Source organism: Musa acuminata, chromosome BXJ1-1, assembly GCF_036884655.1.
Source record: "Musa acuminata AAA Group cultivar baxijiao chromosome BXJ1-1, Cavendish_Baxijiao_AAA, whole genome shotgun sequence".
NCBI classification, from domain to species: domain Eukaryota; kingdom Viridiplantae; phylum Streptophyta; class Magnoliopsida; order Zingiberales; family Musaceae; genus Musa; species Musa acuminata.
The window spans coordinates 32,308,779-32,320,812 of record NC_088327.1 but is presented as its reverse complement, the minus strand read 5'-3'; the positions used below and the strand labels follow the sequence as shown (position 1 = coordinate 32,320,812).

At 38.1% G+C, this 12,034-nt stretch overlaps 2 protein-coding genes across 8 annotated transcripts; one reads left to right on the top strand and one right to left on the bottom strand.

Moving 5' to 3' along the window:
• The first annotated feature begins 4,337 nt into the window (after positions 1–4,337).
• On the top strand, positions 4,338–7,964 carry LOC103973301 (guanylate kinase 1). Of its 5 annotated transcripts, XM_009387827.3 has the most exons (12): positions 4,338–4,596; positions 5,067–5,103; positions 5,251–5,352; positions 5,448–5,524; positions 5,610–5,739; positions 6,147–6,509; positions 6,644–6,765; positions 6,879–7,014; positions 7,137–7,182; positions 7,261–7,366; positions 7,450–7,593; positions 7,712–7,964. In XM_009387827.3, exons 2-11 carry the CDS (start codon positions 5,101–5,103, stop codon positions 7,553–7,555), a joined length of 1,191 nt encoding a protein of 396 aa, XP_009386102.2. In that variant the 5' UTR covers positions 4,338–4,596; positions 5,067–5,100; the 3' UTR covers positions 7,556–7,593; positions 7,712–7,964. The 5 variants fall into 5 exon arrangements, with proteins under 5 accessions (XP_009386102.2, XP_065046186.1, XP_065046205.1 ...); XM_065190114.1 differs by having other exon boundaries at positions 7,450–7,964; XM_065190133.1 differs by lacking the exon at positions 4,338–4,596 and adding an exon at positions 4,606–4,858 and having other exon boundaries at positions 7,450–7,964.
• Positions 7,965–8,490: 526 nt separating this feature from the next.
• On the bottom strand, positions 8,491–10,387 carry LOC135677758 (probable cytokinin riboside 5'-monophosphate phosphoribohydrolase LOG4). Of its 3 annotated transcripts, XM_065190156.1 has the most exons (7): positions 9,913–10,387; positions 9,510–9,607; positions 9,405–9,435; positions 9,216–9,315; positions 9,066–9,136; positions 8,810–8,987; positions 8,491–8,721 (listed from the first exon to the last, which is right to left on the bottom strand). In XM_065190156.1, the coding sequence occupies exons 1-6, from the start codon at positions 10,045–10,047 to the stop codon at positions 8,829–8,831; spliced, it is 594 nt and encodes a 197-aa protein (XP_065046228.1). In that variant the 5' UTR covers positions 10,048–10,387; the 3' UTR covers positions 8,491–8,721; positions 8,810–8,828. The 3 variants fall into 3 exon arrangements, with proteins under 3 accessions (XP_065046228.1, XP_065046221.1, XP_065046233.1); XM_065190149.1 differs by having other exon boundaries at positions 8,572–8,987; positions 9,913–10,384; XM_065190161.1 differs by having other exon boundaries at positions 8,572–8,987; positions 9,510–9,735; positions 9,913–10,053.
• Between the last annotated feature and the right edge of the window lie 1,647 nt (positions 10,388–12,034).

Sequence of the window (12,034 nt, the reverse complement as noted above, 5' to 3'; positions counted from 1 at the left end):
CAGCAGCTGTTCTTCCGGAGACCGAGCAGAGAGCAACAGGAGACATGACCATGTTGTGCATTTCCCAGCATCAAACAAATATGTCCTGCACCCAGCACTCATCGTACTGTACTGAAACGACCAACTTGGTTCACTTTAAACGTAGCTTTCTTGACTGCACAAAGCACATATTGTACTGCACACATCATTATTGTTTCTCGTATAATAAAATGTACATCAATCTTAATATCTCATCCCTCTCACCTCGCCTGCCTGTGAAAAGTATGAGAGAAGGAGGGATGGTGATGATATGGCCGGTCTCACTTCTCCCGGTTGTCCTCCTCGTTCTCCTCTAGAGACAGCATACCAACACACCTTATATACATCCATCTCAATCGCTGGCAAGTAGCAGAAAATGTTTTCATACTCATGGCATTCAAAATCAGATCTCAGGTCGCTTTTCACAAAGGTGAAATAAAATAATATGATTGGCTTTTCACTGCATTAAGTATATATGTATATATATATTAACATACTGACAAATTTGATCAAATATAAAAAGATGATATATGTATGAATTTGTCGAATATGGTTGCTGTTCAGAATCGAAGAGAGCATAATGCGCGCCAACCATTCTCTTTCTTCTCCGGCCTATCCTTTTCCGAGTCAACTTGGGACCCAGGAAGATGCTCCTGCTCTCCTACCTCGGTCGAAGCAGGGTTCAGCATTCTCCTCTCACACGTTTCTGGTCACGGTAACGACAGCGAAACCCGATGGCCGTGGCACGGCTTTATGCGGAAAACAGGCTGGCCCCTGTCTCGGCGCAGAGAGCAGAGCCGTAACGAAGCTCTCATATGTTCTAAGAATCCTTTTGACTTGACCATTTCCAAACACTTTTTCCTATCCATGGAAACCTAAATCTGTTCTATATATTAAATCACGATGCAGGTCTTCGGTCGATGTTGATGGTTCAACTTTAATCACTTTGGAAAGCGTTTACTTTTGTTTTTTGCTTTTGTGGTTAGTCATTGCATAATATGAGTTTTGAGGGGTTTTTTGTTAAAATATGTATATATATATATATATATATATATTTAATAAGGGATACTTTAATTGGTTAATGCTTTTATCTTTGAAATGTTATTGATTAATTATTTTAATTTTTGGTGTGTTATTCATGGTAGGAGAACTCATAAAGAGTAAATTGGCTAACTAGTGGTTTGTATGAGACTATAACTAATGATGGGATAAGCTTAATAATTATTTACTTTTTTAAAATTAATTGTGTACAAATATGTCACCCTCATTAACACCCATCTAAAAAAATCTCATTAGTGCTTTTGCATAAAGCTATAATATTTTTTTGTTTAACCAAATCAAATTATGATGTTTTGCATAGGTTACTATGTTTCTTGTTACTGAATTAAAAAAACACATAACTCTATTTCAAAATACTGTATCTCAATTTCAATTTATTAATAATTTATAAAATATTTAGGGTTCTAAATATGTATTCTTATTGGTTTGGGAATAAAAATAATTAAAAATTTGACTTCTATATACACTGATAAATATTAGTATAATTGAGGAATAACGGCTCAAAATATAATAAAAACTAACCTATTACCCTTAGTAGAGTTTTAAATAGATATTTTTATTGGTTTAAAAAAAAAAATAACTTCTATATCAATTATAGTATTATTGAACAAGGTTACGATATTTTTGACATCTCCATAAAAATACCATAGGCCTACATAGAAAAAATAAATTAGACCGATTTACCTTATGGATCGATCCATTTTTGGGATAAAAAAAAAAAAGATGATTATGGTTTGGAAAAAATAAAAAGGGACCCTTGTGAGAAAAACTAAAAATGAATTTTTTTTCCCGGAAATTCCATTTTTAATGATACTAGTGTTAATTGAAGTTGTAGCATCATTAACCACTCCTATGACATATGAGCAAGTTGAATTTTGCAAGGATAGAAATGTTGATTTGAAAGAGAGGTAAATGCAAAATTACTAATCTTGGAGGAATATATGCTGCAATTTGATTGCTAGTCATTTGACCTATCTATCTATCTATCTAGAAGGATTAATCCAAAATGCTCTTCTTAGATGCCACTGATGCATTGACAAAAACATACCAACAACCACTTGTCCTTCATAAAGAAAAAAAAAAAGAAGAAAAACTTATTCAAGTACTGATGATACTTATCCTAAGCAAAGAAATGTTGTCACTCATGTAGACATGGGCATGTGTCGTGCACTTTGAAGAACTGTTTGTCCTCTCTTTGGACCCTAGCATACTCACCTGCAAAGAGAACATGGATTACGTGCTGAGATGGTACATTGACATGCATCAAGAAACATAAGAAGAAAAATCTTTCGACTTGTGCATAGAGCATTGCTTGTGTTTTTTGTGCCACACTGCTGCTTGTGCTTATAGCATTGCCACTGATGAAGAAACAAAAGAAAATAATATGTGGTCATACCATTAGGATTATTATTTTTATTTCTTAGATTTTGGTCTTAATGGTTATAAACACTTTCACTTTATATCATCGTGTCGTGCTCCCCAAATTGATAATATTAAAATTCAATAATAATTTATTCCAAAATTCAAACATATATTTAAGGACACTAAGAAAACATTAAAGTCACATCCATAATTTCATAATTCGTAAGATATATACAGTTTAAAATTATATACTGTATTACTCGATGAATCATAAAATCTAAAACTAACTCACCAAGACAATAACAACCTCATAATTCCACAAGTGTAGTATTCTGTACAATTACAAAAATAAAAATTTATCACATGTTCATATCATTACATAAATTTACGTAATACTTTAAAATCCTAAACATGAGAGGTTATTTAAACTTTTATATGTCAAGCTCAACTCGATATTAATTCTATAGGTACTTTTTTTTTTTTAATAACGAGTGATTCTCTAATGAATCATGAAACTAAATTTGGTGGACCATTTGATCGAATAAAGTGCGCACAACTAAAATTAGCATTAGCACAAGAGAATCCAAATTTTTGGTATTTCTTTTTTTTTTTCAAGAAAATTTTATTTTTTATTGCAGGAATTCTTAAAATTTCATTTTGATGGTTGATGAAAACTTAGTAACTAAAAGCTTGCACAATTCTGGCCACATAAATGACGGACAACCGTGTTGTGTTTGTGGTTCATATGGTAATGGGTTATTCTAAGGACTCAAGTGGTGAGTTCAGCACTCTATTGAATTCCTTTTTCACGTTCACCAACATTTTCATGTCATGTATCACATCACTTGGTGGGCACAGCAGCACAGCGAGGGAACTCAGTACCCTCCCTCCCCCAACTCGGTAGCTTAAACTTGGGGTCCGATCGATTGCTACTTGTCCTCTCCGGACACCATTACTCTTATTTTCGAATGTCATAGTAATCATCATATATATATATATATAGTTTAGGGTTGGACTAGTGGAAATTATCATAGATGTAATCCAAAAAACAAGTTAAATATAAATTATATATTATACATGATATGATCCTCATCAATCTTTTAGTAACAAAGAAATGCTTTTCAATTATTTCTATGAATATATTTTTGGGTATGTTGTTATACGTTTCCAGAAGTTTCACATTAGTATCTTGATTTTGATCTTGCGTGGAAGATCGAAATATTATCAAAGAAAGAAGAAAGGTATATAGTTCTTATAATCCTTATATTATAGGGATGCTCAGTACTATCATTTACATGGTCCCCATGATAGTACGTAATTGATAATGCTAAGTTAATCAAAATTAAAATCTTACGTCTTCTTGTCCTCACAAATAATATCAAGAAGCACATCCTTCGCGTAATCGTATACACAGACCCTCCTTCCGTGAGTACAAAACCTTGAGACTTGACGATGGCTCATTGCACCAATTTCCATCCAAATACTTATCATTTGTCTAAATCACGCGTTTCAAGCAAAAGTGCATTATAATGATGTGGTGATGATGATTCATTCTTTCTCCAAAATTTAACTTATTTCTAAATCGGTTCTCTATCAATGATTAAATTCCAATTCATTGCATTGGGAAGAGAGCCTTTTTTTAGTATTTGTTTATGGAAGAGGCATCAAACGTCACGAACTTTCATGTCATCGTTCGTCAATCTGAACCGTCCATTCTACCACGCTACGATTTTTGTGTTCATGAGACCAACTCCAAAGTAGAACGAATTAGACCGACGGTCGGGATTGCATCAGCGCTTGGCTTTGTCTTCTCTGGGCCGATCATATTCCGGTTCACTAACGTCCAAAGGAGGCGGTTCACTTTCAGTTTTTTTCCCCTCTTCTCTCTGGTTCGAGAGAGAGAGAGAGAGAGACACACACACACACAGAGAGCGCCTCCTCTTCGAGAAAACCCAACAGCGTCCGTATAAAGAAGGAAATTGACCGGAAGAAGCAAACGATTCGCTGTTCGTGAGCGGTTTCTCGTCATTCCAGCCTTCGGTCCTTTGTATCGAGACACCCAACAGCGTCCTTTGTATTGAGACACCCTTTTCCTGCCCTTTATTTTTTGTTTCCTTTAGGCAAATAATTAATCTCCGAGCCCTCAGACAGATCAAGGTAGGTTCTGACCTCGGATTCAGGTTTTACATCATTTCGTTGTTGGTTCTGTGTCTTTGCTGGGGTTTTTGGTTCTGGAATACGGAGGGGGGGAAGGATGTTTTCTCAGTAATAGGTCACATTGACATTGGACAGAAAAGATATCTTCGTTTTTAGGAATTTTCAGCCTGGTTTCCGGTTCTTAATCTGGATTTGGTGAAAAGGAGGAAACTCGGCCGTCGTGGTGTGGAAAAGATAGGATCTTTGTTTTCGTTGATCCGAGGTGTTTTTTCAGCGATAACTAGGCCTTTTGTCATACAGTTTGAAGGAGCAATAGTTCTTCGTTAGTTCAATCTGCAATTTGTTTGTTCAAATATTTGATTTGTTGACTATTTGTGGCTCAGGCAATAGAGTTTGAATTTTTCTAGTTATGTCCGTGTGATCTGTTTCTGTGTTGATGATTGGCTTCGCTCCCTTTTCTTTTTGTCCAGGGGCAAAGATCGCATTAGAAGCAGCACAGATTTGATGGTAAGTTAATTCTTTGTGGTACTCACATTTTCATCTTCCTGCTATGACGGCCTTGCTACTTGCATGATTGGTTTCTTGGTGTTTTCAAATATGCCTTGTTTTAAGAAATGTGCAGTAATGTTTGATCTTTTGGAAATTGATCATCAGGGGGAAGAGGCACCTGAGTATGTTCTGAACAGCTTGGAGCTTGCAGCTTGCGATTCTGAATCCACAGGCTGCCGGACGGCTACCATTGTTGGTAATAAGATGGTAATACTTTACTCTGGCTTTTATAAATCTGCCAATTTTATGGTTAATGTAATATATATCTTGCAAGATCTAATAGCTTTTACTTCCATGTTCAGTATGTAGTTGAAGGATCCGAGGATGGAAGCAAGTCATGGATCAACGTCAAAATTTTTGACAAGCTAACAAGATCATGGTGTGATGTGTATCCTCGTTCTAATATTTGTCACTCAGGTTATTCCTAAAATTGGATCGATAAATTCTTATACTGGATCGGGCAGGGTGTTTCCTACTGTATTGGGTATCAAACCTGTCCAACTGAAAGGCCACTCAACTCTTCTTTTGAAGAATGGACAGCTATTGATTGTCAAGATGGATTCTACGTTGGACGGTTGCATCTGGTTTCTTGAGGTTAGAATTTGGTTTTCAGTTTTCTTAGTTGCTCTTATGTTGTATACTATCATTCAACATCTTTTCTTTTCAGAATTCCTTTAATGATTAACCACATGCTTTAGTTTCATACAAGGAAATAATTTCTTTCATTCTTAGGCTATTTAATGATGTTATGTGAATGAGATGGGTGAAGTTCTCAACAACAATATGGACAAATTAGCATGTTGTGCCGATCTATGTTTGGTATATGGACCATTATTTGGATAGTCGGTATCCATCCCTCATGGACTACTTATGTTTATGTGATTGTGCCATACGTTTGGAATGATTTTGGTGCAAAACTTTGTTTATGTACACATGCTCAAAGAATTCAGATATGTCCATTTTGCTTTTGTTGGTAACCTTTTCATTGGATAATTTGGTAGGTGGATAGCCCTTTTGTTAAAGAGCAAAAGAAGATACTTGGAACTGAGGTAGTTGCCTGGAGTAAGGGTGTCATTGGCAATGCCCCAAAACCAATTGTGATCAGTGGTCCTTCTGGAGTCGGTAAAGGTACTTTGATAAACAAACTTATGAAGGAATTTCCATCGAGATATGGGTTTTCTGTAAGTCACACAACTCGAGCACCAAGAGAGAAGGAATTGGATGGAGTTCATTACCACTTCACAGAGCGAAGTATTATGGAGAAAGATATAAGAGATGGGAAGTTTCTTGAATTCGCATCAGTTCATGGAAATCTTTATGGGACAAGCATTGAAGCAGTTGAAGTTGTTACAGACTCTGGAAAGGTATTGTGAATTTGCCGGGTTTTCTGTGAATACATGCCTATAAACAAATATAATGTTGGTACTTCAATAGTTCAATTACACAATTTGTTTGGTGTTGATTTTATATAAACGTATGGAAGGCTTTGTGTTTCCAGAGATGCATCCTTGACATTGATGTTCAAGGAGCTAGATCCGTAAGGGCAAGTTCTCTTGATGCAATATTTATCTTCGTTACTCCTCCATCATTTGAGGAACTTGAGAAGCGGCTGCGTGCACGGTACAGAAACTCATTTGAAAAATTTATAATGTTTCTACTCGTACAGTTGCCAGAGATCTTTTATAATGAAGCTAGGAAGACTATCACAATGCTTCTCTTGTCAAACTACACAGTGGAACAGAAACTGAGGAACAGGTCCAGAAGAGACTAAGAAATGCCAGAGCAGAGCTTGATGAAGCAAAATCTCCTGGTCTTTTCAATCATATTTTGGTAAATGATGACCTAGAATCATGTTATGAGAATCTTAAGGTGCTTCCTTCTCTTTTACACCAAGAGCATCACCTGTGCTGGTCCAAATTTCTACTTTTTTTTTGGATATGTAATATATGATGAATGAAACCATGTCTAATTGGATTGTTTATTCATGTTAGAAATTACTTGCTTCAGATGAAACTGCTGATCCTTTATATCAGTCATGTAAGTTACTAGCTACCTACACTTTTGTAGGATTATACTATTTGAAATAGGTATATATAAATTATTTCATTCATGCAGCTGTGAAGATCTTGAAAGCCCATGTGTCCGGAATGGAATCAAAAGCAGATCATAGAACTCTTATACATTGTAGCGCTAGCGGCACCAATGCAGCAACACATAGTTTGTAAGTTATCCTTTTGTTTTACCAGATTGCACATTAACGACAACTGATCTCGTTTTTGACTTGTCTGCTTGTTATTCGGGTAGGCTTATGCTTGACACGTCATCACTTAAAGGAGGGGCTCCTGGCCGAACAAGAGGACTCGGTGTATATGCACTTGGATCCCTAGGTGATGGTCTTAACGGGATCTGACAACTATGACATTTTATGAGTTAGGAAAGCAGAAGAAGGTATCTGCACTAGCACTGACTCGATTTTGGAATGATTTAGACTATTTTACAGAGTTGTTAGTATTTAAGCTCTTACACTGAGAAATATGTTCTTCTGGTAAAATTTGCATTCGGGTAGGTGCTCCTATGCTCTGTAAGGGTGAAGAACTTTAGCCGGGCATTGTTTGCGGAATTGGGATTCTATGGACCAGCTTTATGTCCTCCTCATTCATCGGAGATAATTTGAATGTCTATTTGTTCAATATTGTTTGAAGGTGACTTTAGTTTGTTTAAGATGAGAGTGAAAGATTTATGTTAATCAAGATGTTTCTGAATCATTGTTTAGATTCTTACTGATTAATGAGAAAAACACGGCCAAAGATCTTTTAGCATTGCAAGTGATTTTAGTTTAGATTTGAAATGGACTGAATGAAGAATTTCTCAAAGAATTTATATAATGAATATGCATTCTTCACCCAGATGGAAAAAAAAAAACAAAACAAAAGATAATCCCATTTTGGATCAAGGAAGGCTTTTCCCTCCTCTGTTTCCTTGTACAAGATAGCAATCAACAAGTGCTTTCTTGTGATCACAAACAGTACTCGATCACTGCCAATGATCGATGTCCATTGTTTACGACAATCCAGGAATCAACCTTAAAGAAACCGAGAGATGCATGCATTGCAATTTGTCACCGAGGACGTAAGAAGGGAACGAGATAATTCTAATTGTCCATCTCACGGAAAAAGGATGGTGACTCTGCTGCAACATGGAAATCAATTGTTGGGTTATATCGTGATGGCATAGTCTGCAAATGGCCAAATCCACTGAACCGAGACATTGCAGCATCACTTGATGCCTCCTGCGCGTGCATGGTTAAATGAGGACGAGAGTGAGTTTTTAGAGATCAGTCACGAGTTCACGACACAGAGGAGGCGGCAGCAGCAGTAATGTTGCGCCATAATAATGTACAGAGTGATGATGAACAAGACATCAAAGTATGCCCAACTTTGGCAGACTTTTTTAGAGCTGGTCCACTTCCAATGCTTGTCATGGGGTGGTGGAGACAACAACGCATCATTCGCTGCCTTACCCTGCAACCCTCTCTGCTCCTGTCTCCCACAAAATAAGACCTTCCTGTCCACCCACCTAATAATAATGTAGCAACCAGCCATATGATGCAACACTACAAGCAAATGTTCTTCTAGATTTCAGCAAATGAATGCATTTAACTAACTCCTGCAGCCTCCTCTGCGCTATGTCTCGTTCTCCTCCATTCTCCTGATGAGCTCCTCTGCGTTCTCTGCTGAGACCACAATGTGCCTCGCCGACCCTTCGATGAATCCTTCCTCCACTCCCTTGTCGAACAGCGCAAGCAAGCTGTCGTAGTAACCATCCACGTTCAGCAACCCCACCTGCACAACACAACACAATCCTTCATGTAGCTCAATGTCATGGTGGAAGGGCGCCAGCCGAATGAGCTGACTACTCACTGGCTTGTCATGGATCCCAAGCTGATACCACGCCACTATCTCTAAGAGTTCCTCCATGGTTCCATAGCCACCTGAAGAGATCCATGTTTAGGAGAGTAAAGATCAAGATGTAGGCTTTGGGGCTTCAGCAGGAGTTCGACTCGGTTTCACCTGGCAGGGCAATAAAGGCATCGGCATGCTTGGCCATTTCTGACTTCCTCTCATGCATGTCTGCAACTACTTTCACCTCCCCGATGGATTCTCCCGATACCTGCTAAAGATTCACCAGCTCAGTTTGCTGCTGCTGCTGAACTTTCAGTAGTAAGTAGCAAAAAGGAGAGGAGCTCTGTGGCTCTTTACCTCACTTGGCAAGACCGATGTAGGAATGACACTGTGATGAAAGCAGTGAGTTAGAAGGCAAACGATTTCCATCTATGATGATGATAAGTGGACTGAGAATCTCACCCGAGCACATGACAGCCACCATCGAGGACAGTCTTGGATATCAAACCCATCAGCCCTACGCTTCCTCCACCATAAACCAAGTCTATCTTCCTCTCTACCTGAAAAGGAGACAGTGCACCGGCAAACAAGATTGTAGCGCAAGGAACAACACATGAGACCAAAGAGTGGAAAGAAAAAGGAATCATATATTGTTGCAGCAATGAAGAACTGCTTCCATGTAGCCATTCTTCACAAGACAGAGAGAACAATCATTAGATTCCAAGCGTCAGAGCATTTCTTGAGATGTCACCAACTCACACAAGTATAGACATATATACAGGCAACAAAATTCTCAGCGAAGGAAATTTTCATTGTTCTCGGTGGAGTTATTGTTCATGGCACTTGGATGGCTAAGTGGTCTCACCAGTTGCTTCCCAAGGTCGATAGCTGCTTCACCGAAGGAGGGGTTGTTTCCTGATCTACTCCCACAGAAGACACATATTCTTCTGAACCTCCCTTTACCGCCACATCCCATTGCATTTGGTTGATTTGATTCCATCCCCACAACAAGAGGAGAGAGAAGAGAGATGGAGGCAGGAGCAATGCACAAAGCCAGATAAAGAAGAGGGAAGACAAGGGAGGCTAACGCAAGTGCAATAGAGAATTAATATCAAAGCATGGAAGCCGACACCTTATTATCTCCCTCCTCCCCAGTCTTTTATCCCTAGTAGCTCCTTTTGCCTGCTCAAAAAAACCAAGTACTTGGTGTTGGAGATGATACCAACATGAATTCTTCTCCACCTCCCTTTATCCCTTGCTCCTCCCCATTTGTTGCCTCTCTCTCTCTCTCTCTCTCTGTCTCTCTTTCTCTCTCTCTCTCTCTCTGTGTTCCTTATTCTGAATCTAGTAGAATAACCATACAAATGACTTTCTTTTTATACTTATCCAATCAGTGCACTGGGTTTGGTTTTGGTTCACTGTACTGTATAGACTGACCTCATTCTTCCACAGTCTAAACCTGACATATTCTGTTTATATAACCTTTAAGCAAAGAACTTGGCAACCTTAGTTTTTTCTCTTAAAGGACATCATGTCTCGCATATCTTGTATGACCACCTAAACAAGTCTTAGCTTGGGAAAGACTCAGCAATCTTCACAAAAGAACATTTGGAGCTCTAGCAAATTCCAGTAACTTCACACATGGTAATTGTTGTTGTTATCAATGACAACCGTTGCTACTAATAGCATCAGATCATGTACCAAAGAAGCAAATTAAATTATCAGCCCAGAGGATGTTGTTATATGTGAATTACAATGATAACATGTAGGCCATTCCAGCAGAGTGGATTTGTGAGTGCAGAAGGGCTTTCCGACTTCCACCTTAATTAATTCTTCTCTTGGACACTTGGTTTACAAGCACACAGTGGATTAGCTCATGGACTCGAAAGCAAACAGTGATTGGTTTTGGAATGATACAGGAAGGGATGCTGCATTCACAGAGGGCCCAGCAAAATTTTTCTTAATGGTGCTCTGCTTGGTGTTTTTGTGGTTGTTGGTTTCTGCTTGATGTGTACATTTGGAGCTAAAGAAAGGATGGAATAATGTGAGCCATACAGAAGATGGGGGGCTATGTCTACAAAGCACACCATTTAGTTCAGTGAAGCAAGAAGCAGATTTAGTGATTCTTATGTTAAGGATGGACCCTGCTTAACAGTTTGCTTTACCTCAGTAATAGATTTAAGGAGATTGATGAACTCAAATCACACTATGGAAGAAACTTCTTTCCATTCCTTTTGCCCACCATTTGCTCCAAGAAAAAGATATTGTATTCGCTTGATCAATGCCATTCTTTTGATGAGGTTCTCATGCAAGGTGGGAGAAAACCTGTGACAGATCCAGTAGTATGCGGATGCATTCTTCCAATCTCAATACACTGTTTCCACTAAAGCTAGGATATTTATGAACTGCATCATGTGGATTTGAGGAACAATATATATATATATATATATATATATATATATTTCAAGTTAAGATTGCTAGCATCCAGTTGATTCTGATTGCTTGCAATGTTCCTATAGCATCATTTGTATCTTCGCCCACGGACATAGAATTACAAGTTATGGTGTTCTCTCTCTGATTGAATTTAGACTCAAAAGATGTTTCAATTGATCTCAAATGAAACCACAGTTTCATGGGACACCTTGCTCTGTTAGTGGGGCACTTTGATAGGATCATGCTGCTCCGCTCTTGTGGTTGCCTTGGTGCTATGCAAATCAATGAGGACAAAGAAAGAAGCATCAAGCTTGGGAATTAGTACATGTCAAACAGACAATTCTTGCAGCTGGATTTTTATTTGTTGAACAGAATGTGCCACTATTTTTTCCCCTTCCACTATAAATTCTGGATGCTAGTACCTGTTTAGCTCAATGCATGTTCAGCCTCCATTCATTGTTTGATTTCTAACAACCATAAATCATTTAAATATCACATCAAAGAGAATTTCCCTAAAGATTGGTGGAGTTGCATTCACTATATTTGCATAATAT

What these genes read in the sequence shown, in the direction of transcription:
- LOC103973301 (XM_009387827.3), top strand. An exon ending in CCATTGTTGGTAATAAGATG is followed by an intron (nt 5,353 to 5,447) that starts GTAATACTTTAC and finishes TTCCATGTTCAG; the next exon opens with TATGTAGTTGAAGGATCCGA. An exon ending in GTTGCATCTGGTTTCTTGAG is followed by an intron (nt 5,740 to 6,146) that starts GTTAGAATTTGG and finishes ATAATTTGGTAG; the next exon opens with GTGGATAGCCCTTTTGTTAA.
- LOC135677758 (XM_065190156.1), bottom strand. Translation starts at nt 10,047, where the DNA reads ATGGAATCAAATCAACCAAATGCAATGGGATGTGGCGGTAAAGGGAGG. An exon ending in GGTGGCTGTCATGTGCTCGG is followed by an intron (nt 9,436 to 9,509) that starts GTGAGATTCTCA and finishes CTTTCATCACAG; the next exon opens with TGTCATTCCTACATCGGTCT. An exon ending in TTGGGATCCATGACAAGCCA is followed by an intron (nt 8,988 to 9,065) that starts GTGAGTAGTCAG and finishes TGTGTTGTGCAG; the next exon opens with GTGGGGTTGCTGAACGTGGA.